The sequence below is a fragment of the Oryzias latipes genome, chromosome 10 (assembly GCF_002234675.1).
Source record: "Oryzias latipes chromosome 10, ASM223467v1".
NCBI lineage: Eukaryota > Metazoa > Chordata > Actinopteri > Beloniformes > Adrianichthyidae > Oryzias > Oryzias latipes.
This window is the reverse complement of record NC_019868.2, coordinates 18191883-18215571: the sequence shown is the minus strand read 5'-3', so window position 1 is coordinate 18215571 and position 23689 is coordinate 18191883. Positions and strand designations below refer to the sequence as shown.

The window sequence follows — 23689 nt, the reverse complement described above, 5'->3', positions numbered from 1 at the left end:
TAAGTTGGTATAATAGACTTTATTGCTCTCAAAACAAGAGTTAACTTTGTACACAGACAGAAGACCACAGTGAGGACAAGATCATTGACAGTAAATAAACACAAGCATGAAGAGGTGAACACAAAGAAACAATGCTGCAAACTGCAGGGGAGTTTGATGGTGGAAATGGAACACAGACTAATCTACACAGTTTGGCGAAGCAACAGAAACAATGACAACCACGGAAAGGGTTCATAGGGATGCAGGTCCAAAAGCTGATGAGAAGAAGCTGTTTGCTGATTTATATATAAAAATAAACATGTCCCATGCCTTGTACTCATATTGTAGTCTTCAAAATATACATTTTTCTATTAGTTTCTATGTTACATAACTACTATAAATAATGTACCTCACAGATATGTTTCAGTCTCTTCTATTTACAAAATAGTTTATGTTCTGGATTAATCCAAATGTAATTATTATTTTAAAAGAGTGTCTACATTGTTCTAAATCTTTCGTATTTCTATTTACATCTGCATTGTAAAATTTACATTTCCGTACTTAAACCATTCGCAAAACATGAACATATTGCCATTTTTCTGTTGGTCGTCTGTGTCTAAAAACCCGTCATGTATCATCACCTGCAATGTTCCTGTCCCTGTGAGTGGAAAAGGAAAGCATGCAGCACAGTGTAAGAGAGGGGGAACACACACCACATGATGATTATGGAGATGCATGTTAACACAGCTAAAAGGAAGGGCCTGCAACACTTTGCATTTGTTCTGAAACCAAGTCAAAAGAGCAACTAAGCTTAAAGTGTTACAAATCTGCTAGATTTCACTTGTTGTTTTATTTGGACCGATAGTCTCTTTGTATAATTGGATTGATTTCTGAAGAATTGCAAGTTATTTACAGACCTAGAAACAATGCTGCATGTCAGCTGTTTGGTACAAGTCCAACAAAGTTGTAACAGCTAATTTGGTTTCACAACAGCTGCTTTTCATAGAGTATACACAATAGGCTGGCACAGCAAGAAGAATCATTTTCAGGAATAACAAAAGGTTTGAGACTCATAGAAGATTGATGTGTTAGTTTTATTAAAATACATAAAAAACTACTTTATGTGTGTCTTAAATATTTGCTAAATTGCACAATGTGTAACAGCACATAGAAAGCAAATTTGCTTAAGTTTCAGATAACCCAAATGATTTTTTCCCTTTTCTTTTCAAATGAATCAAGACTCTGAGGAGAAAATGTTTAAAAGACTAATAATGTCTATTCAAGTGAGGTTTTCAGAAAAAGAAAAACAAAGTACAGACTTAAACTTTAAATAAAAAAGATACTTTTTAACTCCAGAACTACTTCAGAGGTTGTGCAAAATCTTAGTTACAAACTTGTTCACTTTTATCAACATTAAAAAATATGATTTACAACAAGTTAGATGCAGGTAAACTATAGATTAGAGGTTTGGTGAAATACATTTTTTGTGGCATTGATTACATAGTGGATTTTCCTTCTCTAAAGCTGACTGAGGTAACTAAACTCAGTGCCTTATTGTGGATAAGACTATCATTTGGGTTTCTGCTACATTGTCTGTACTGAGCAGGTGTGTTTTGCATCTGTACTTTTAGTAGGAATGGGCATTTGCCAGTCAGCAAAACCCCCCATCACACTTGTCCTGCAGTGGTTTTCTTCTTCAAAATTTGTCTTTGACTTCTCAGCTAATGTATATATACGTCAGAGGCTGTTTAACTCGACCGGAGGAGATCAATTTTGGGTCACAACAATTAGCAAATTCCACAAACAAACACATCACCATCTAACCAACTGAACCCTTTGGACTATGCGGTCTATAGAAGTCGCTACTGGAACATTTCTGCCCACAGCATACATTTATTTCTGTTGTATTGTGATTTTATAGTTGTCTTAATACATTTGAAATATACTCTTCACTTGTTTTCTTCACAAAACTTTATATTATTTGCTAAGTATACACAACTCAAATATACATTACTTGTAAAATACTTTACTATATGAACTCATGTGTGTGTTAAATATTGATATGAAATGATTAGCCCTGTATCACCCAGTTTGTTATAGGGTTCTTACTCTTTTGTGCATTAGTTAGATGTATCTTTATTCATCAAAGGCTACCTCAGGGCCTGTAAACATGGGATGAAACAGTTGCATTGCAGTTTTTTCCGAGGATGATTCGTTGAACATTTCGTAAAAATTGTAAACAATAAATAAATCATGAATTTGGATAAAATAGCCATCTGCGTTTCTGGACTGTTCTGATTACGATCCTCCCGGATTGATTTTTTACTGGGCAGGTAAAGTTTTGATGGGCCGTGTGAGTGAGCTCATGTTGTTGATGTTAGAGGAAACTTCAGGGCTCATTGTCTTTGTCGGCAAGCTGCTCGAGTGTCCCATGGACTCCTCTGCGGCCCGCAGAAGCAACGTGTAATTTATAGCTACCTCTTCGACTTTCCTTAGCAGCTGGAGCCTTTGGGCTTCTGAACGAACCCCTCGAACCAATTTGATGAAGGTCTGAGTCAGTTCACACAGCACCTGAAAGCTAGCTGAGACCGCGGCAAGCATTCGAGTGGGGCTTTTTTCCACACTTGCCACTCTCCGGCACGAGGCTCGGAATTCTTTGAAGCGCACCGCCAACTCCTGTTTGTACTCTGCGATCCGTGAAGACTGAAGACGAGCCTCGCCCTCTGCTTGTGGGCTGCTGGCGCACTGTCGTAGGATAGCTAGCAACTCATTGGCATCAAGCTGGGCATTTAGGAAACCATCCGGCAAGCTGAAAGTTTTTCCCTGCAGGGCCTTCACCCGTGCGAGGCTTCCTTCGAGCGTTCCACAGGATCGCAGGTCAATGTCCTGTGTCTGGGGTTCTTCCTCTTCAATCTCCTCCTCTTCCCCGCTGCAATCCTCAGCATTGAGAACCTGGAGAGTTTTGCTCACAACAGGAAAGGTGCGTGAATCCACATCCATGCCTGGGAGGACTTGAAGCGGTATTGAATAAGAGAGTTCATCTTTCTCACTGCTTTCATCTGCTGCCTCACACTTTCTGTAGCAGAAACAGAATGAGCAGCATTTGTCTTTGTCATCACTGTCTTCACTAGGCAGTGTCAGCAGCACCTCTCCAGTCCCTACTTTGCCTTCTTTGCCTTCACACAGCAGCTCTTCTCCCTGAATGAAAAACACTGTCTTTTTCCCTTTCCCTTCCACCTGGTGAGACTGAGCGTGGACTGGCTCTACTGGAGTGGGGAGCCTCATCCCTGTGGCCCTCACTCTCTCCATCTCTTTCTCCAGACTTTTGCCTTTTGGCTTCACCTCAGCGTACACTGGTGTGCTAGTGCTGTTTTCCAGCTCTCCAATGCTGTATCTTCTCTGGAGCTTCTTGTTTTGTGGTGCTCCCTTGCAATCAGTTTGAGAAGTGCTGGTGGACAAGCAGGAACCCTGATCTCCCCTTGGCTCTCTTGACTCAAGACTTGTTGACCGTATTCTTGTGGTCTTGATCTCTAAAGTCTGAGACCTCCCTGTGGCGCCTTGGGCATGGGAGGTTTTAGAAACCGCCGGAGGAGTCTTTGAGACGGTTCTCTCCCTGCCTCTGTTTTGTGCCTCTGTTGTGGTGCCTACTGGTGTGTCAGGTAGTCGCATCCCCCTGCACATTCGCTTACAGTCGCAACTGCGTCGCTGCTCCCTTGAGATCCCCGGAGCCTTGAGGACTGGACTGGTGCGCAGCTGGCAGGCACAAGGGGTGCCAGAGGGAACAGGAGAGGACCCTTGTGGTAAAAATTCTCCTTGTGAGGATTTGGGCTTTAGCAGCTCTTCTAAGAACTCTAACTCGTACTGACGAACCTTCTGCAGCTGGGCCCTTCGTTCATCCGTCTCTCTTCGCATTCTTGCTGGAAATGTTGCAGAAATAAGATTCCTAAAGCTTAAGAAAGGGGCACTGCGCTGTGACTTCCCTTTAACACTGCTGTGCTTTTTTGAGTCTCTAGTTGGGAGAGTGGAGACTTTATCTACAGTAGGGTTTGGGGTTATTAGATCTTCTAAAATAGGCAAGGATTTTATAGGGCATTTCTGCAGCTCCTGGTTGGGTTTCCCCTGGGCAGCTTCAGTTTTGCTTTCATCTGCTTCTTTTCTTTCTGCTTTTACAGGTAAATGAGGGGGGAACTTGGTTTGCATTTGTGGGCTTGGTTTTGCTATGCTAGAATCAGTGCCTCCCCTTGCAGCATTTTCCCTGTTGGCCAGTCGGAGTCCTTTTGCTTGAAGACGTTCATCATCGGTTGGGGAGGAGGACTGAAACACCACTATCTTCTGAACGTGTGGGTCCTTTAGCCTTGTTTGAGGTGCAGACTCTTGTTTCACTGGACACGTGCAAAAAAGATCATCAACTGGCAGGAGTTCTGTAGAGCTTGAAGGCTTCATGGTCTCACTGGAGGCAGTCTTGGCATCTTGGCACATATTAGTGGGAGAAATCTTGGCAGAGGCAGTTCTGTTCACAGGCAAGATGATCGGTAAGGCTTTGCTTATGGGGTCTTTGTCAAAAGATGCTTCTGTTTTTTCTTTTGTACCATTGGGGGGATATTCACTTATCGTTTCTCTATGAGAACTGGGTAACTTTTGTTCGACACTGACCTGAGTCGTCTGCAGACTATCACGCACTTTAACTTCCTCGGTCGGTTTGGAAGGGTGCTCAGGTGCGGATGCGTTGTCTGACTCAGAAATAGCTTTCAGCTCTGCTTTTTGCTCAGTCTGAGTCATGCTTGGATTACCCCCCTGATCTGCCAAAACACTGAGTATTGCTGAATCTTGACTGGGGCTAACTTTAAAGGGAACAGTCTTGCTAAGGATGACTTGCTTGGGTGGACAGCCAGCTCGAATCTGACCCACAGAAAAGGCCCCAGTCCCGATGGTCTTTGCTGTGCAGCCAGGAATGGCCAGAGGAAAGTCCCGGCGACAAAGAATACGCTCCTTGTTGATGTGATGAGCCAGCAAGTAGGCTTGATTCTGGTTTTGCTTCATTGCTGACACCATCTCAGAAACATCTGTCAATTCAGAGGAATTGGTCTCATGACCTGAATCCAGTGATGACTCAGGAGTAATGGCGGCTAACACAATTAACCCTGAGGAGGACAGCAATAAAAATTATTATTAGTATCATTAGAAAAAAAACAGAGAACAGCAGACAAATATAATGAATGTGAAAACAAATACTGCAGTTTGATCTAAAACATACTAAAACTGATCATTTCATGACAAATTTTCATCCTATTGTACCATTGTGGTTGCAATTTTTTTTCATACCTTTTGTGTGTTATCTATGTGTACACACCTTTAAAATATTTTGTTTGTGATATCTGTTGACAAATCTAACAATTTTGTTAAACGTAAATAGATTGGGTGCGTTTTATTTCTGTAAAACCTAAAAGATTTCAGTAAACATGATGAAAAATTATGCTTGATTAAACTGTCATGAAAGTTTGGGTCTTTTTTTTGTTGTAAATTTTACTTTAGCAGTAATAAATGAAATATTAGTTATAAGCTCCTTTGATTTCTTGAACAGATCAGTAGTATTAATGCATTTCTAGTGTGCAAGTAAACGAACTTAGCCATAGAGTTGTATGTGTTATATTTTCAGGCAGATGAGAGCAGTTGCATGACTGAGGTTGTTGACCTGCAGTCTGTGTTGGTTGCTGAGGGTGATGCGGGTAGTCTTCAGAGGCTGCCAAAGCTTCAAGGGCCTGTAGGGTGGAAACCAGAGCATCATCAAGCTCCTGTGCATGATCTCGGACTGTTCTTGTTGCAACGTTATCAATCAGTGTCACAGGAACGTCTTCATTGGCATGGAGAGATTTTCCAGAGGGAAGTCCAACGCTGGCGCTAGATCGAGCTTTCCTCCCCCTCTTTGGATCCTCCTCATCGGAGCTGTTATCCCTGAAGCCAGGCGGAGGAGCAGCAATAGCAGGTTGTGGTGGTTGGAGCTTTGCTCCGCCCCCATCTACCACCTCCTCCTCCTCCTCTTCTTCTTCATTCCCAGGGGGTGGAAGGGCTGTGAGATCAACAGCACCTGCATCTCGGGAGGCACAAGCAATGGAACAATGCTTCCCTGAACTCCCACTTTTTACTGCATTTGACAGACCCTCTGCCCTCAGTTTGGCCTTACAGGAGTCACAGAAGTATCTTGTAGCTTTTTGGGACTGATTCATTGTTTGAGCTCTGGCTCGAAATTCCTTATTCTCTACTACTGGACACTCTATAACCACAGCTGTTTCCTCTGTGCTCTCCTGCGTGGGATCTGACTTGGTACGAGGCCGCCCAGGGGGTTCTGGAGAAATAAAGTTCTCATTGATGTCCAACTCAGTCTCGGCCTGTGTTTGGATCTTCTGAAACTGGTGTTGCTCTCGAAGGTGAACGTGACACAGTCCTAGATGCTGGGACTCTGCAGGTACCGTGGGTCTCGAGCACCCTGATTCCCTGTGTGAAATTTCCCTCTCGTCTCCTCGCCGCCCTCCACTTTGTAATCCAGATGCAACAGAGCGCGGGTGGGGATGGTGGGAGCTTCTGTAATCTGAGGATAGAATTGTCAGAGCAGTGGAAAGTTTAATGTGTTAAGAACTAGCAGGGATGAAGAAGATCCAGATGGATAAGCAGAGGCGACAGTTGGTGGTCAGATGGGGATTATTTATTGTCGAGGTGGATGTTGAAAGGTGAACTTTTTCTGTAGTTACAGGATTATAGTCTGGTGAAATGTGATGACATGATGGCAGAGTTCTTCCTTAATATAGACAATGTAGATGCAGCAGATGGAAGAGGATCTGTTCATGTTTGAAAAGTAGAAGCGTATGGCTAAAGTAGAGAGTGCCATATCCTTTCACTCCGAGTTTTGTGAGATATCTCATTGCAAAGAAATAAAGCGTTTTGTTCCAGTGAGTCAAAATGGACATGAGAGAATAGACAGCAGAGGGCGGCCTGGCAAGAGATATCCAGGATAACCTGGCCACTGTAATGATTGCTGTCAATTAAGGAGAAGTAGTTTCTGTGTTGACTGAACATATAATGAAGACAGACGAAAATTTACCAACACGCAAAGCATACAGGTATTCTTGACTTTGATTTTAGAACAATTATCCAGATGCTTACTGATATATCAAAGAATGTTTTCAATAAATACAAAGCGATGAAGCATTAAAGTCTTACCTGCTTTGGTCAGCTGTGACTGACCCGGGTTCCTAAAGTAAATGGTGCGTTTAGGGTCCACAAACAGCTTGTAGTAGCCAGAGATGAGGCATGCAAAGTTACTGGCATCGGGCCATTCCATTAGCAGGACCAGAGGCTGTGGAGGGGACAATCATTTTGTTAAAAAGTAATCAGATTACATGTTTGGAATTTTTAAGGCAGAAATTAAAAACCTTTGTTTTTTATGATGCTGAGATTATACCAGGATTGAATTAAGATAATCTAAAATAGTCTGTGTTTGGTAGATTATACCAAAGTTCCATTGAAGTAAATCAGATAGTTGAAAAAATGTATCTTTAAGTTTTGCTGCATTTCTAAGGAACAGGAATTTTTGGGGTGGACAGCAGGGCTGGGATCTTCACCAACTCCCCAAAGCTCATTTAACTGTTGCCAATGACTCTAGTTCTGAAATTGTACCCGCAGGTGGTGGCAAGTGAGCGCCGGCCCTGCTCCAGCAGGCGTCTTCTCCGAGTCAGCAGGCCACATTTGGCTGATTTGTACAAGGCTCGTGTGATGGAGCAACTTCAAACTGGTATTTCGCAGAACCAAAATAAAGTGTTATTTGGAATGAGTCCAACTATCATCTCCCAACGGAAGGTTATTTAACAGGAAATGCCAGAGACAGGTTGCAAAGTGAATGTCCTAAAAAAATGACACTCCAAGAAAAACCTTTATTTCACCCTGTCAGCACTTTGGTACTGTCGATTGTCTCCTGCAAATTTGCAGTCATGGTTGATGGCACTATTTTACAGACAGATGTCAGACAAGTGCACTGGAACCTGCACATGTGGAGGAACTTCATGATCAGCAAAGTGTTCAGATTCTGTCAACAGCAGTTAGATTTTAAGATCAAAATGTGTAAGAGACAGCAGTCGGTGAAGAAGATTTTGTCTTTTTTTATATCTTCAGCACACACCCTCGGCTCTGCTGCTTATCCACAAAAACATACACATTTCAAATGAACAATTTTTAAAAATGTAAGCAAGTGTTCACGATTGGTTGTCCACAAGTATAAAGAAACAACTGATCAAACATACATATTAGGTTTGACATGTTTATATTTAGGTTTCGTGCATCCTCTGAGCAGGTGCAGAAATACCTTTGCCTCATGAATTGTCACTTCCACTCGGGCCACTCCTTGACTTTCCCGATAGAGCTGGATTTTGGAAACCCTGCAGAACTCAGCCAGTACTGTAGTAAGGTTGTTTTTCAGGTCAATCACATGGCTGATGCCATGTCGAGGTCCCACCAGTAGTGTTGTGGCTGGCTGTTTCTCATCCTGAATCACAATATTTTAAAACTTTATTCACACCTCATAGTCTATAAATATATGCATTTAAAAATATCTGAATGCATAAAAATGCCTCAAATCAAGTAACTGAAATAATCGATTGTCTTGAACGCAAAAGCCATTTACCAGTCCAACAGTGTGAAACAGGATTCCACCAAAAGGCGGGAGGTCATTGAGTACCCGCATATACTGCAGCTTTCCTTGGAGTGGAGGGACCTGTCAGAAAAAAAGATCATAAAAAAAGAAGCACAACTTTGAGGAAAACAAGTCACATCCTGCATTCTCTCTATCCACATGGAGGCACTGTTGAGCCACAAATCTCACCAATGAAGTCTTATGAAACAGTCAGGGGCTTACCCAAAGGAGTACCGGTAGTTATTTAACAGTCATAGCTATATGCAACAATAAAGTCAAATCTTTTGCGAAAACACAACTGAGTGCCAAAATTTGTGTTTTAATTGCAATCAAGGGTATGACTATTTGGAAAACCTCATTCAAGTTGTGTATATTTGACATTCAGATAACTTTCAATTGGTACAGTCGACACCAAAAATGTTTTTATCATGGAAAAACCTTGTTGCCTGATGGTGGTGGGTGTTGGTAAGTCTTCAGCAGCTGAGACAGGGTTTTGCACACATTCTTCTCCTTCACGGTGGGGAGCAGAGTCAGTGGAAGGAAAGGTTCGAGCCCCCATTCTTTTCTAAAACGGAAGAGAACGACAAAGTTTATACACAAACAAGGTAAAAACATTTGCCTAAGCTTGACAATGAGCCTCGGTAACATCCCATGCAATCCCTACAGTGTCATGGCTACCCTCTGGTTATTAAACTCAATGAATGGATTCTGCCTCTGAGATTATGACAGCAAAAACTAATTACTTGTTAGGTTAAAGTTTCAAGGAATACTTGGACTGAGATGTAATTTCAGAAAGCCATGGAAATGTCGGTCTCTTGATGACCTAGAGAAAATTGTCTCTAAGTAATTGAGTTTTAATACCACTGGGATTAATTATTAATAATTTAAGCATTACTGAATGAATTGAATTAAATATAACCCCCATTGATATGCTTCCCAAAACTGTTAATGAGATAAAGAATTCACTATAAATTCTCTAAAGTTTGTGACTTTGTGAGCTTACTCAACGTGCTTGAGGGAAATCTTCTGATTGGGCCTTGCGGAAGACACTGTGATGTAGATGTGGAGCGCGGCGAGTCGTAACGTGACATCAGATTTCCAGTCCATTCCGAAGCGCTCTTTGATGACATCATTGCGACTCTGTGAAAGAAATTCTAAAGTGTTGTTTTTTTGGATCCAGCCAACGAAACTACAACTGAAGTACACACTGAATTCACACCTAAAGTGTGGCCTTTGACAAAGTTTCTGCTTCTTATGTTTAAAAATGTCTTCAGTTACAACAGGAGGGCTTTAGGGGTTCTTGTGTAGAAAAACTAATAATGCCACTTCTTTTTTTTACCTAAATGCAATCAAATATAGTGCAGGTAAACATTATCCAATGTAAACCTTAAAACAGAACAGCTGGCTGGCTTTTGGCACCTACTGCATTTCAAAGACACAGCTGTTCAGCGACATCCTGAGACTGACATCTGTTTAAATCCCACTTTAATCCGAGGCTTTACCTGTATATAAAGGTACTCAAATGCAGCAGGGTCTCTTCTTAACAAGTCTGCAGGGTCCTTGGGGAAGTAGCATATGCGGAACAGGCATTTCATTCCTTGGAAATAAGTTCTGTGAACCACCTGGAGGGAAAACAAATGACTATCAGGTATTTAGTGGTTTAATCTTGAACCTCTTGTTATACCAGAGGGTTATTTTCCCTAATATGTTGTTTCCTTATGGCATCCTAATGAAGTTTAACTTCACGAAAGACTTATTTTGTCAAAATGACTAAATGCTTAATTATATATAACCAAGCACAACGTTTTTTAGGAAATTTGTAAGAAAGCTAAAAAGGATTAAGTCTTATAAAACAGGTGCAATTTTAATTAAAGACGGGGTTTCTTTTTTGTTTCCCTTATTAAATGATCTAAACACATAATTTCTGTCTGTTAACCCAATAAAGATCAACATTAAGACACATATTTGATTCCCAGAAGCAAAAGAATCTCAATCAGCCAAAGGCAATCACCGCTTTTATTACAGCTGTTAGTTTGGAATGCAAATGACATTTTCAGTTCCTTTTCATTTGACGTTTAAGCTCCCTCCATTGTCCACTGATTACAGTGTGGGGGTTTCTGAGGTGGCTTTGCTACAGTCAGTTATTATTGCATTATTACATGTGTCAGGGGCTGGTTGTCCTGCAGTAGATTCAGCTTCTGATTCTGGTCTAGACCACCTGCCTCCAGCACCAAGGCGAAGTGCTCAATGTAGCGCAGTGAGAGGCGGTCTTGCAGGGATGAGATCACATCCTGGAAGCACACAGGGATTCAATAGATGTTTACATGCTTACAGACAAATCAAACTTAGTATTATTAAGCATGTTGCTTTCTCATAAATATTAATACCAATATGTTGCTAGGCAAACTTTTTCCTTTTTACATCTATATCTGACGTGGAGACTCTCTCATATCCTGTTTCTAAAAGGCAACTGGGCGAATTATCAGGATTTTTCTTGGTATGTTCATCATCTTCACGTTCAAGCTGCACTGATGTCATAAATAGATTCTGCAGTACAAATATGCACATTATTTTCCCTTTCATTATCAACACTAAATGAAACACGCATGCTAAGCATTTGCTTTTCCAGAATAATTTAGTGGACACTTCCTGACGATATTTCAAGTCTCGGTGGTCTCCACAGCATCGACAGCATCTGTTTACATTAACCAACACCCCCTTGCAGAAAGACACAGTCAAGTGAAGGACTCTCATATAGTCGCTTCTTTACTTGACAAGTCATTCTAATGGGCACACAACTGGGTATCCCTCTGTGCCATTGATTTAATCTGCAGCATTGTATTATTGATCCGAGCTTTCTTATTATGCTCAAATTCCATTTAATTAGGCTGACAGCAGAGAGCTTCATCCATCTTCGCTTAAAAGCGCGTCTGTGTTTCTCCCTCTCAATCTAGCATAAGCATGGGAGAGATTTGTGAAATCTAATAAAGTGCATTTAATGACTCTAGCAGGAGATGCTGGACTAGTATGAGAGGCTGACATGGAGCCAGGAAAAAAAAAAGTTCTCTCTGGTTGAAAATATTGATTGCCTTGTGATCTTAATGACACTATTAGATCAAGACTATTAATGTTAGGATATGTTCTGGAAATTGAGAGGAAAATGTTTTAAAATTAAGGCTCCTGTAGTGAAGAATGAATTGGAATTAAAACATTTTGTTTTGAAAAAGATGCTAAACGGTTTTATTTAAATAAGAGGTTTCAATTTTCTTTTCTCCTGTTTGCATTAAAACTAATTAAAAATGACTCAATTTTTAAATGAAAAAACAAACTAACATAAACAGCAAAAAGAGCACCCAGGAGACCAAAGATGAGAGATAAAACAAAAGATATTAGCTGCAATTGATTTAAATGTTCCATTTAAAACAAAACTTGTTTTTTATTTTTCTTTCATCCCTCTTTCTTCTTCCCTCTTTTTCCCCTTTCATTTCCTTCCCTTCCTTCCTTCTCTTTTTTCTCCCTTTCCTCCTTCTAAAATAAGTCTCTTGGAAATAAAGGGAGGAAGGTTTAGTGAAGAAGAGTTGCTGATATACTTTTTTTTTTTTACCCAGTCAGTCAATTCCGCTCGAAAGCAGGCAGCTCTCGTTGATTCTTTGTAGTTTTTCAGCTCTAGTTAATGTTACTGAACTGTTAGATTTCTGTTAATCTATCTTTATTTAAAAAGCAGAAAAAATAGCAAAAATAATAAATTCAGAAAAAGGTTTCTTGATTTTGTTCCTTTTTTTCATTTATGATCGCTGATATCTTGGGAACCTGAGAAGTTCTCTCTCTGAAAGTAGTGCGACAAGCCACAAGTGAAAATTTAATTACTCTCATTTCTTTCACCTCTACATAAAATGTAATGTTTTGAAGCCACTCAAGAAATGCTTTAGAATTTTAAAATTTACCATTTGGTAATAATTATCTACTAGAATTATCACTCAGAACAGAGAAGTGCCACCTGACATGGAAGTAAAATGTCAACAAGAATGAACAGATCAATGAACCATTTCCATATATGTTGTTTTCAGTTTAACAATTTCCTTTAAGAACATACTCGATAAAAACATACCCTTACAGTGGTGCGGCTGTCAAAAGTAAAAGATTTAATCTGCCCATTCTCCAAGAACACCTTCAGCACATTTGGTATAAGTAGCAAGGAGTCGTCCTTGAGCATTGTCTGAAAGAGATCAAAGGAGACAAAAGCCCCTGCTTAATGAGGAAACAGAATGCCAGTGTGCTAGCGCGTTAAGAAGACAATCAAGAATGAACACAATGAGCTGCAATGATTGGTCTTTGCCAGTGAGTAAAAATCAATAGAAACTAGAGAAGGATGATATGAGACATCTTACCAGAAAGAGGCCATGAATGAACTCTGATTTGGCCAAAAAGGGGAAAAATCTCAGCTCAGTCACCTTGACAGCAGATATTTTTCAGTGAAAAGATCATTTTTTATTATAATTATCTGTATTTCCATCCATATATCCATTTTCTTAACCTGCTATATGTCTTTCTGCCTCTGTTGGGTGAAGGTTGGGTACACACTGTATAGGTTGCCAATCTGTCGCAGGACTCATCTGTGTTTTCTTTTCAATATGTCCGACATGATTGATGGTTGCATATCAATAAAATGTTTTTTGGATTCTATATTTTCTGTGTTTCACCGTGTTGAAAAGCTCTGGTTTTTAATATTTTGGATCACAAAAGTAGGAGCTAATTTGCAGTAATAGGATGAAGCTGAGAGATTTAATGTAACATAATGATGCAGCATAGACCGTCATGCAGCCAAAAAGCAATCCTCCCCAATCTGTGGCCAGCAAAAAATCAATTTTCATCTATTTCCCATAATTCTTCTTTTTTATCTCCTTTTTTAATGATGGCAAGATACATAAAAAAAGGGTAAAAATTATTCATCACTACAATATATTAAACAAAAAATGCCATTAGCGGAAAAAAAAGCTGTATCCACAGCAGATGCCCAACAGTCTGTTTTTGGAGATCTTAAGAACTGAGCAGCCTCAACAGCGTGCAACTGTCTTTGCAGAACGGAGGTGGCAAAAGTCTCGAGTTATGACTGAACAGATTTCTCTGCTACTGCAGCATTAAAAAGGGATTACATCGGTCAGGATGCACTGCAAACAGATTTAAGGCTGCTTCTTACAAGATACACGTGTAACAAGTTTACAGAGACAGACAGAGAAAGAAATGAGATGAATCACAATTCAATTCAATTCAATTCAATTCAATTCAATTCAATTCAATTCAATTCAATTTTATTTATATAGCCCAAATTCACAACAACAGTCGTCTAATAGGATTTGTAATGGTAATTGTAAAGTAAACATACAATCAGAAAGGATCATAAATGCATAGAATTCAGTAGGATAATACTAAAACTTTAACTAAACAGACTAACTGAACTGGGCATCCCAGCCCTCAGACCCCCTTCGCGGTAAGGAAAAACTCGTAAAAGAACCGGAATCCGGAAAAAACAAAGAAACCTCAGGGGTGCCCACATGAAGGTTGGATCCTTCCCCAGGACAAATTCATCCACAATACTCCTTTCTTTTAGCAACCATTCCTAGAAATGTCAGATTACCAATACCATTTTGTAGCTCCTGATTAACTGAGACCTCGGATAACTATCAGTAACAATTTTCACTTGTTAGATTTACTTCTATTGAAAATGATAAAAGTCGTATTTATGTCATAAATGCTAATGAATGAAGATTTAAGTAAGATTGCTAAATTCTTAGAAAAAATCAAAAAGTTTGTTCCCAAATAATATTGTAGTTGTTGAAAATGATTTTTACTAAAACAGCTGAAAGCCAATGCTGGTAAAGGAATATTAATAAATGCTTAAGGAAGTCAAATTTATTAACTACAATAATTGCTGAGGTAAATGCTAAATTCGTTTTTTAAAAATCAAAAAAAAAAAAGTTATGCTGAACAATGGAACAAAGACTTTTTGATGGTTAAAACGGCAAGTTAAAAGGTTAGATGCTAAGCTAGTAGAAGTGTTTAGTTAACAAAAATGCAAAATATGCAACAGAAAAAAACAACAAAAAATTAGATGTACTCTTACACATTTCCGACTAAAAGTATGCTAAAGTGGCTATTTTAAAGCAAATACACGTTTTAAAAGCAACATATGTATATGTTTTTTGTTTTCACCCAGTTTTTTAAAATTAATACAAGCCTTACAAATAAGACATACTCAGAAATGCAGTCAATTTTATTTGTGTATTCTATCATAATACAAGAACATGTTCAAATCTTTTCCATTGGAGTGGGTATAATAATTTGTCCCTGATAAGGAATTTTTAAATTTCCATTCTTTGCAGCATATCACACATTTCTCAGCGTGAGGGTGACACAATAGAAATATATATGGATTGGGATGATTTGCTGTGAAAAACACCGGCATCAAACCTTCAAAGCAGACTGGGTCAACTCAAATGTTATGGCTTGGTAAAGAGGCAGCTGTCTCAGAGCATATCATCTTTGGTTCCCATGGTGACAGAGCCACCAGGAGGAACTTAAGTCCATTTTTTTTGCATACTTTGTAGTTCCATAAAACTGAAAAGCCATAAAATTTCTGATTCCAATTTCTGTTCTGAATCTATTCAGTTTCCTCAAAAAAAAAAGGCTTTGAACCAATAAATCCTCCCCACTGTGAAGAATTATTCTTACTTCCTTAAATCTTTTGCTGGACAGAGGGAAAGGGGAAAAAAGCCACAATGAGCAATGGAAATCAAGAAAAACAGATTATTTTGGCAGTAAATTGCACACTGTGCCACATGCTTTTGAGAATTGAAACTGAATAGGACAAGAGAATATACATTTCTGAGTAAATCTGTGATTGTTTCCAAACCGTTTTAATCGATTCAAAAAGAATCACAGCCTGCTCTTCAGAAATTCCAAATCTCCCTGAAAAGCAATTTATTTAGGGTCAGATAGTTTGACCAGACTTTCTTTCTTTGACTTACACTCACACACAAACCCATCACATGCACACAAAGGAAGAGGTTGAACAGAAAGGTTCTTAGTTTCTTTTGAGATTGCAGATAACAAAGAAGAGTAAGTTGCAAAAGAGGTAACAGTGTGTATGTTCATGCATGTGGCACAAAAAGCAGGACAGGTTGAACTCACTGAGTCCGGGTCGCTGATGGACACTTGCTCTGAAAAGCGCACTTTAGGCGGGTTGGTTCGCAGGCGGGCTTTTTTGGCTGCACTTATGAAGGCAGACTTGGGTGACTGAGGAGGGAGATTGAGACAGAGAAACTGTAAGGTCAGAATTAAAGTTTTCGGTTACACGTTAAAATTCACAATTAAAAAAAACGACCTCTTGAAAGAATCTTGAATGCAACTTAGAGACATAATTTCTCCTATTTTATTGTTATTATTGCTTTTTGTTCTTTCACTGCTTTGCCTTTCAGTCTGTTTTATCCTATATCATACCATTTGACATCTTCTTTAACACATTTCTAAAATATTAAAATATTTATTTAGAAGATAAGCAGCACAGCTGCCTGAGGACATCAGCAGGTGGCTAGATTTTCCGAATCTTTTGGCTTTGTGCGCTGCAGTGTGCAAGTTTGACAGAGTATTATGCCGACAGACTGTAGTTTGAAATGTTTGCTAATAGACAATAAGACATTTTTGTATTACACAAACTGAAAAATATCAATCCCTTAGATTTCCAAATCTACCTGGGATCATCCGGAATTAAAAAAGAATAGAAACAGATAAACATCCTCAGCCAGAAACTTTATGTCCTGCTTACGGTTTTCTCTGCAGTCTGTTCCAAGATAAGCACAAAATGGAGCATAGTCAGCATGTGTGTTGCTGGGGGTGGGGGAGAGCAAAATCTATTGCATTTTGTAAAGGAGGCTGGACAGAAAGAAAATGTGAAGATGAAGTCCTGCTGGGGAGACCTCCATGAGGGCTTGTAGTGAATATGAGACATTTTCCAAATCAGTGCAGGAGTTCATGATGTTGCATTTCCTCATAATTTCTGCATATCTAAATGACTGTCCAAAGGTCATCCTGATTGTCTTAGTGTATGGTTTTACCATCCTTAGTTTGATCCTGCATACATGTTCTGCTTGCCGTAACACTCCCAATGTGCACAGACTTCAGGATTTTTTCAGGAATGAAAATGTACATACTTTCTCCATTTCTGATACCAAAACTGTGCAGGAATGTCAACATTTGCTTCTGCACATCTTCCTAAACTTGTCAGGGCATTGGTGGATGCCCGCCTTATGCTACTTTTACACCGGGCTCACAAATGCGCGTTCAAGTCTATGAAAACGCACATATATGCACGTTTCAAGCTTCCACATTCAATACTCTTGCGTTCATGCAAGTTTTTAAGTCTGTGTTCAGGCTCTATGTACAAAACGCGTTGCCATTGAACACATGTCAAAAGTTAAACCAGTTGAACCTTGATCAATCACGGAGTCAGATTTGGTGGTGACCAACTGGTAGCGTCTTTTTCAAAACACAGAAGTACAGAGGAGAAATCAGTTTTGGTGGTTTGTGCCCGGCCAGAATTATACCACTTCAATTCTTCAATATATTGGAATAGAGCTGTGAAAGAAAAAGCCTGGAGCAAGGTTTGTACCGCTTCGACATTTTGCACCAAACCTCTCCCAACTGTGAGTGCATGCGCGACAATCCAGTGTGAACACTGTGTGCTAAAAGCGAGTTCAAGTATGCCCGTTGTGTTTGTTGTTGAACGCTCATCACATACCCGGAGTGTACGTAGAGTTAAACATGTTTCTGAAAGCTGCTGAATTATAAAGATATTTAGTTTTGGGAATATTTGTAACTGAGTTTGTATTTGCTAAAACTTCACTCAGAGAAAGGGGAGCAACAATACGCTCACAGAAAGTATATTTAACTCAAAGTATAGGGAATCAAACATATTGTACCGATTTTTTATCAACCATAAACTACACTTTCATGTCAGTTGTCTATCTTTTTAGGAGATGAAACACAGCAACATAAAATTCCCTCATATGCTTTGTTTTAAGTCTCAGGTGCTTGTAATGTTCTCACTTTGAACAGTCTGGCTGAAAAAAGAAAGCACAGTGGTGTGCCTTGAACACTAATCTTTTGCTTCCCTTGCACCTGTGTGCACTGTCAAAACAGAATACTGAACAGCATGTTTTCTAAGTGATACTGTGGGATTTGAGGCAAAAAGAAAAAGGTGTTTAGACCAATGAGTACTGAGAGAAATCCGGATGGAGAGGAGCATGAAAGAAGAGTGTGGTCCAACTTTAGTACCTGATGGGGCTGCAGCACAGTGAGAACTATAGTGTCTTTACAGTGTCTGTAAAACGAAAGGAGAGAATGGAGAGGGTTAGATAATGCCACAGACAGCATGGTGCTCAGAGGCAGTTTATATCTGCCTTTTTCTTGCTGTTTTTTTCAGCCACATAAGGTCTGACTCATCCATGGGTTTGTTTTGATATAACGCACCACCAGCAGCAATAAACAGTTGCCTTTTTTGATCCACCCTCTTTACCCATGTCGTCTTTTTTGTCCTTTATATACACTGTTGGTTATCCAGCTTGTAGAGCATCAACCTTGCCCCCTCCCACCACCTCCTCCCTCCCTCTTGGGACAGTAAAGGATGTTACCTTACAAGGTCTATGACTCTCTCTCGTGGCGCGTCGCTCACCGTCTCTTCGTTAATGGCCAAGATCTGGTCTCCGGGGAGAAGTTTGCCAAAAGACGGGCCGTCTGCAAACCCGTGAAAACAAATGATAAATTGTGCTAACGCTTCTGCTGTATTCTGTGCCGCCATTTTGATTTAAGCACACACTAACCAGCAAAGACGGAGCGTACAATAACCGGCCTCTGGCTGCCTGCGATGAAGCCAAAGCCTTGAGTTGGATGCCGTTGGATAGTGACCTGTCGAGCTGAGGCAGGACTTAGGGTTCCACAGTCCACTCCATCCCGGCTGTCCTCTAACATGGCAGTGCTGTAGATGAGCACAATTAAAAAAAGACAGACACAGAAAATAATAGACGTGTTCTTAATTTCTTAAGAGAAAAAAAAAACCAGAATGAGCCCTCTGTACCTGTCACATCCATTTGTGTGTCCATCCTGGACCTTGGCCATCCCCTGAGAGGAGGGAGCAACATGGGACGGCGTAGCAGTGCAAGGACGGCTCTCTGTTTGGCAGTCATTCACCTGTTCAGTTAAAAGAAAGCAAGATGGCATGAAGGCAAAGGTAGGAGACATCAAGCTTTCTCTGGTTGGTCCTCATTACGATGCACAATTAAGGCCTCTTACATAAGAATACAGCATCTGGAATTATCTGGCAGTTCAGACAAATCCAAAAAACCTGTAACATTTTCCACACAAGGATGTTATCTCGTAAAATGTCTGAACGTCTTATGCTTGCACGGACCGCACTAGTACTGTCAACTACACACAATTTTTCACCGATGTGTGTGCGTGGGTGGCACTGAAAGCAAGATTACATAAAAGGTGAGTTTTTACATGTCTGTTTATTGCTGAAAAATGGAAATCATTGTGAGGCAGGGGCATACACTATGCATTTGCAGTCATGTCTGTGATTTGGTACTCAGATGATTACTGATGAGATGATTGGTGCAGATGGGTTTACAGAGACGCAGACAAAGAGCATAGTTGAGACCTTGCTGAGTACCACTGGCGGAGAACAAAGTGTCTGTAAAGGGAAAATGAGTCACAATAGTCAAAGGATGAGATTCACATTCTTGGCAGTCTCTGCGTCTGATTCCAGAGGCTTACAGGGGAGCATGGGTCATTTACAATCCCCCAGATGCATTACTGATCTCCACCTTGTGTCATAACTTCACATGAGCACTGATGTGTGATAGAAAGGCTTCACATTCAGCTCAGTCCATGACCGAAGAACCATTACATTATTCGTGTTTTGAACTTCAATGACACAAATACTTATCTAACACAGATAAAACTTTCTGCATTTGGAATTCATTAGGCTCACAATGGATGAGCTGTCTGTATCAAAGGTGCCCGGTGAAACAAATGGCACCACAATTGCTGGTTCTGCCTCTCAAAGGGATTACATGTTTTTGATTGAGAATGATAAGTCTCCCCTTTGATTCTCACAATGGATTCTAACAGTGCTCATCTTTCCCTATTCATCCTTCATCTCTTCTCTCGTTCTCCTTCCATCCTCTGTCCTGTTGCTAATTCTGTTGTAATTCTGTCTCTGTTGTATAGGAAAAACAGAAAAATAAATATTTTCTTTAGTTTCCTGTCTTGATAAAAAATAAATAAATTCTGGTTTAGAGTATTTTTAAAATCAAGTGTAAGTATTGGAAAACAAACTTGACAGATAGGTCAAGATTGAAGGTACAAACAGTTATTAAGTAGAGGGACAAAGCTTTTACTGTGCAAAGAAAGAGGATTTCTGTCAGGAAAGATTGATCCTCAAGGCCATCAACAGGCCTTCCTGTTGCCATGACTACTGTTCTCGTTTGCTGGTTGAAGTTACGGCGAATGGACGGTTAGTGGGTGGACGAGAATGGTGATGTGACCACTGCAAGTGTGAGAGCTAACCAGACGCTCTGTGATCACCTTTTAGCCATAGTGGCCTGATGCCAGCCTTTCCTGGAGCACCAGAGGTCATGGTCACATGTATCTGCCACAGTGCCTCAGTGCACAACAGCTCACCTGGCCTCAGGGCGAGGAAGAAATGACCTTTCAAATCACTAATTTTCTGTCATGTCATAATATTGGAGTAAAAACTGTGTTGTAGGAGAAATACCATCTAAGCTTTCATTTTTGATTTTGACAAACAGATCTCTGTTGTTTTGTTGTGTTAATATAAAAACTGTGACCACAGAGTAGCTTTGTGGAGGTCAGAAAGCAGAAAATGCACTATTCCTTTCTTAAGCTGTCAGTACTGAAATATTTTATATTCCAATAAAAATAAGACTGTTTTCAAAATTTTCCAAAAGGGAATCATATGAATGTTGAAGTTACTGTTGCATGGTACACATGAAAACAAACAATTCTTTTTAGTACCTCTAGTTGACCTCTTCATTGGGATGGAGGACATGAAGATTTCTACTGTGTTGTAAATAACATGTGAGAACAAAGAAAAGAAAAGTAAAAAGAAACATTTTAGTAAGTAAGATAAAGATATTCTATTGTACAGGGTAAAAAGGTAGTTAGGTAGGATTGGCTCCAGCATCCTTATACAGGGATAAGTGGGTATAGAAAATGAATGAATGAGTATTCTATTGTAGTTCAGAAAGCCAAATAGTGGATTATTGAGATGTTTTACATAAAAAAGGACACATTTATTGGTTAAAACTGTTATTAAGTGAGTTTTAACTAGATGGAACGCAGGCCTCCTACAAGAGATTTTTCTCCCCAGTCTTTATCCAAAGCTCTGTATAACAAACATCAAACTCTTACTTATATAAACTTGACTGACTTTGTTAGGAAGCTCTGGATTCTGAATAGTTGATCCCTGATAATAGCTTCGTTTCAGCAGCAATAAGCGTAGCTCATCCCCGCCCTGAATTATCTGCCTTTTTTCTGTTTATACTCAGAAATGTTCCTCTCATTTTACAGTCACACTAATTCTGCACATATCTGATTTATAGCGTCTGCTAAATGTGACTCCCTGAATTATGAATTAGAATTTAAATGAGAGTTGGAAACTACTTGAGATACTTTTCACAGCACTAATGTGAAACTGAGGAGACTTGTTAATGCATTTGCCTGGGAACCGTCCTAGACAATAGTGTTGTGTATTATCAAAACAAGTTTTATTTTTATGGAATAAAAAAAATGAGACCAGCTTATTTAACTTTTGATGAGCACAAGAATGGCATCCAGCTGCCTGAGTGTTTCTAGAATTTACTTTAATATTGGTTTGGTCCTTGAACACGGTTAATGGCTAAGGGATGACTGGCTCGGATGGCAATAACTTCCATGCTTCTTGCTTAACGGGCAGTATTAAAGAAGTGATTCGCTTACTAACATGGCACACATAATCACCTTATTGCAGAGAAGTGACTCCTGAGGTGTGTATGCCCTCTGTAAATCAACTGAAGCTCACATGAAAAATTAAAATAACAATCACCTTCAGTGGCACAGCACAGAATTGTACCAAGATGCAACCTCTTCTGTGGTACGATAAAAACGCAGGTTTTAATTCAAATTACTAATGATGAATGGAATTAAAAATCCTCGTAATAGGCGTTGACATAAAGAAATATGCATAATAACATTTTTCTTAAATTACTAGTGACTTTTTAATGGCTTGTTACTATCCCTACCCCAATTTCACTTTCCCCTGGCCCTCTATCCGCTTTTAAAAAAAAACATCTTCTACATTATACCTATTGTACCTTCAGGCATCAAAGCTTGAGAAGTCTATGTCCCTGGAGGGTCATTCAAAGCAGATAATAAAAAACTGTTTATTTAATCAGAGAAATGTGGCAAAATTAAAAAGTATTTTGTCTCGATCTGACCTAGAAAACAATTCTCCACGCTTTTATTTCTTCTCGTTTAGATTACTGCAACTCTCTTTTTACCTGTTTTAACAAACGTACCCTAAACCGTCTTCAGCTTGTCCAAAACTCTGATGCAAGGATTTTAACAGGAATCAGTAAACTGACATGCATCACTCCTCTGTTGTCTGCTTTACATTGGTCAACTGTCAAATTTCGAATGGATTTTAAAATTCTACTTTTTTAGAGCCTTGTATGGTCAAGATCCGACGTACATATCTGACCTTTTAACCCCATACTCTTCGGCCCGATCCTTGAGGTCCTCCAACCTAAATATTTTAAGTGCTCCAAAAACCCGCTTTAAGTCTAGAGGAAATCTCTTATTTCAAGCCGCTTCTCCTCGCCTTTGAAACTCCCTCCCATTGTCGTTGAGCCAGATTGACTCCGATAAGTGTTTTAAATATCAGTTAAAAACGTTTTTACTCAGTAAAGCTTTTTGTTGTGTGTTTTGCTTTATTATTATTATTGTATTTTATAACCTCTGTGTTTTGATTTTATTTTTTGCTCCTTTTGTATAGCACCTTGTGATTCTTTCTGGGAAAAGTGCTATATGCAGTAAACAAAGCTATTCTTTTTTATTCTATTCTATTATCATCTTCATTGATTTATCTCATATATTTAGCAGGTCATATTTCTCACACAAGTGCTTCCACAAAATATTTAGAAAATTTGTCCCCAAAGTTTTGTAGATGATACCTGTTCACCTTTTCTTCAAAGCTTCCCAACCTTGCTTGAACTTTTGCAGCGCTTCTCCTTTTGGAATTCTTGCATTTCAACCTGTTCAGAAAGCAGCTGCCCATATAGTTGCCATCCAACCAACGTAGTCCACTGTCCTCAAGCAGCCCCACCGGCTACAATTTTGAACTCTGCATTAAATTCAAGACACCACTTCTCACCTTGAAATTCCTCTATAATAACCGCTTCGTTCTCAGAATTTTTTTAAACTATTAAAGCTTCCTGTTTAAACCATTTTTTCTGCTTCTCTATGTGCTTGTTTTCCCATCGTGGGGCTAATAGCCATAAGCCAATCAGCACAAAATGCACTTCTTTCGAAATATTTGTTCATTGAACTGCAACATTTAAACCCTTTTAAAATGCGTTCATTCATTCCATTCATTTTGCTTCTTCTACATAAGTCTGTTCTATTTGCTGAATATTTTATAGACACTATTTTCCTTTATTTTTTACATTTCAATTGTACTGTAACCCTTATTTTATAATGCTTAATTAACAACTACTTCTTTCTTTTGGAAGCATGGCCAGTAAATTCTTTTTTCAGACGAATTATTTGCTTCTCCATCTTAACATTATTATTTAACATTATTATTGTTAATAGAAGAAGAAAGGAAAAACAGACATTACACAAGATAGCACAGCCAACAGTGCAGTTTTTTTTGTTCTGCACTGATACACCTCAAACAATCTGAGGAATCTACCGTAA

At 39.4% G+C, this 23689-nt stretch overlaps 1 protein-coding gene across 5 annotated transcripts in view; it reads right to left on the bottom strand.

The window, feature by feature from the left end:
- The window catches only part of frmpd3 (FERM and PDZ domain containing 3), a 113585-nt gene continuing 89896 nt past the window's right edge, over positions 1 to 23689 (bottom strand). For 2 of the 5 annotated variants that reach the window (XM_020706654.2, XM_011480296.2), the window contains 15 exons: positions 18789 to 18901; positions 18535 to 18689; positions 18346 to 18448; positions 17990 to 18035; positions 15848 to 15952; positions 12768 to 12875; positions 10819 to 10950; positions 10162 to 10281; positions 9663 to 9799; positions 9098 to 9224; positions 8651 to 8740; positions 8333 to 8512; positions 7195 to 7330; positions 5672 to 6565; positions 1 to 5120 (listed from right to left, as the gene is read on the bottom strand). In XM_020706654.2, coding sequence (XP_020562313.1) covers positions 2302 to 5120; positions 5672 to 6565; positions 7195 to 7330; positions 8333 to 8512; positions 8651 to 8740; positions 9098 to 9224; positions 9663 to 9799; positions 10162 to 10281; positions 10819 to 10950; positions 12768 to 12875; positions 15848 to 15952; positions 17990 to 18035; positions 18346 to 18448; positions 18535 to 18689; positions 18789 to 18829 — 5193 coding nt within the window. In that variant the 5' untranslated portion in view covers positions 18830 to 18901 and the 3' untranslated portion in view covers positions 1 to 2301. Of the gene's footprint in view, positions 5121 to 5671; positions 6566 to 7194; positions 7331 to 8332; positions 8513 to 8650; positions 8741 to 9097; positions 9225 to 9662; positions 9800 to 10161; positions 10282 to 10818; positions 10951 to 12767; positions 12876 to 15847; positions 15953 to 17989; positions 18036 to 18345; positions 18449 to 18534; positions 18690 to 18788; positions 18902 to 23689 lie in introns of those variants that run through there. The other 3 variants (XM_020706658.2, XM_020706656.2, XM_020706655.1) reach the window with 3 other exon arrangements.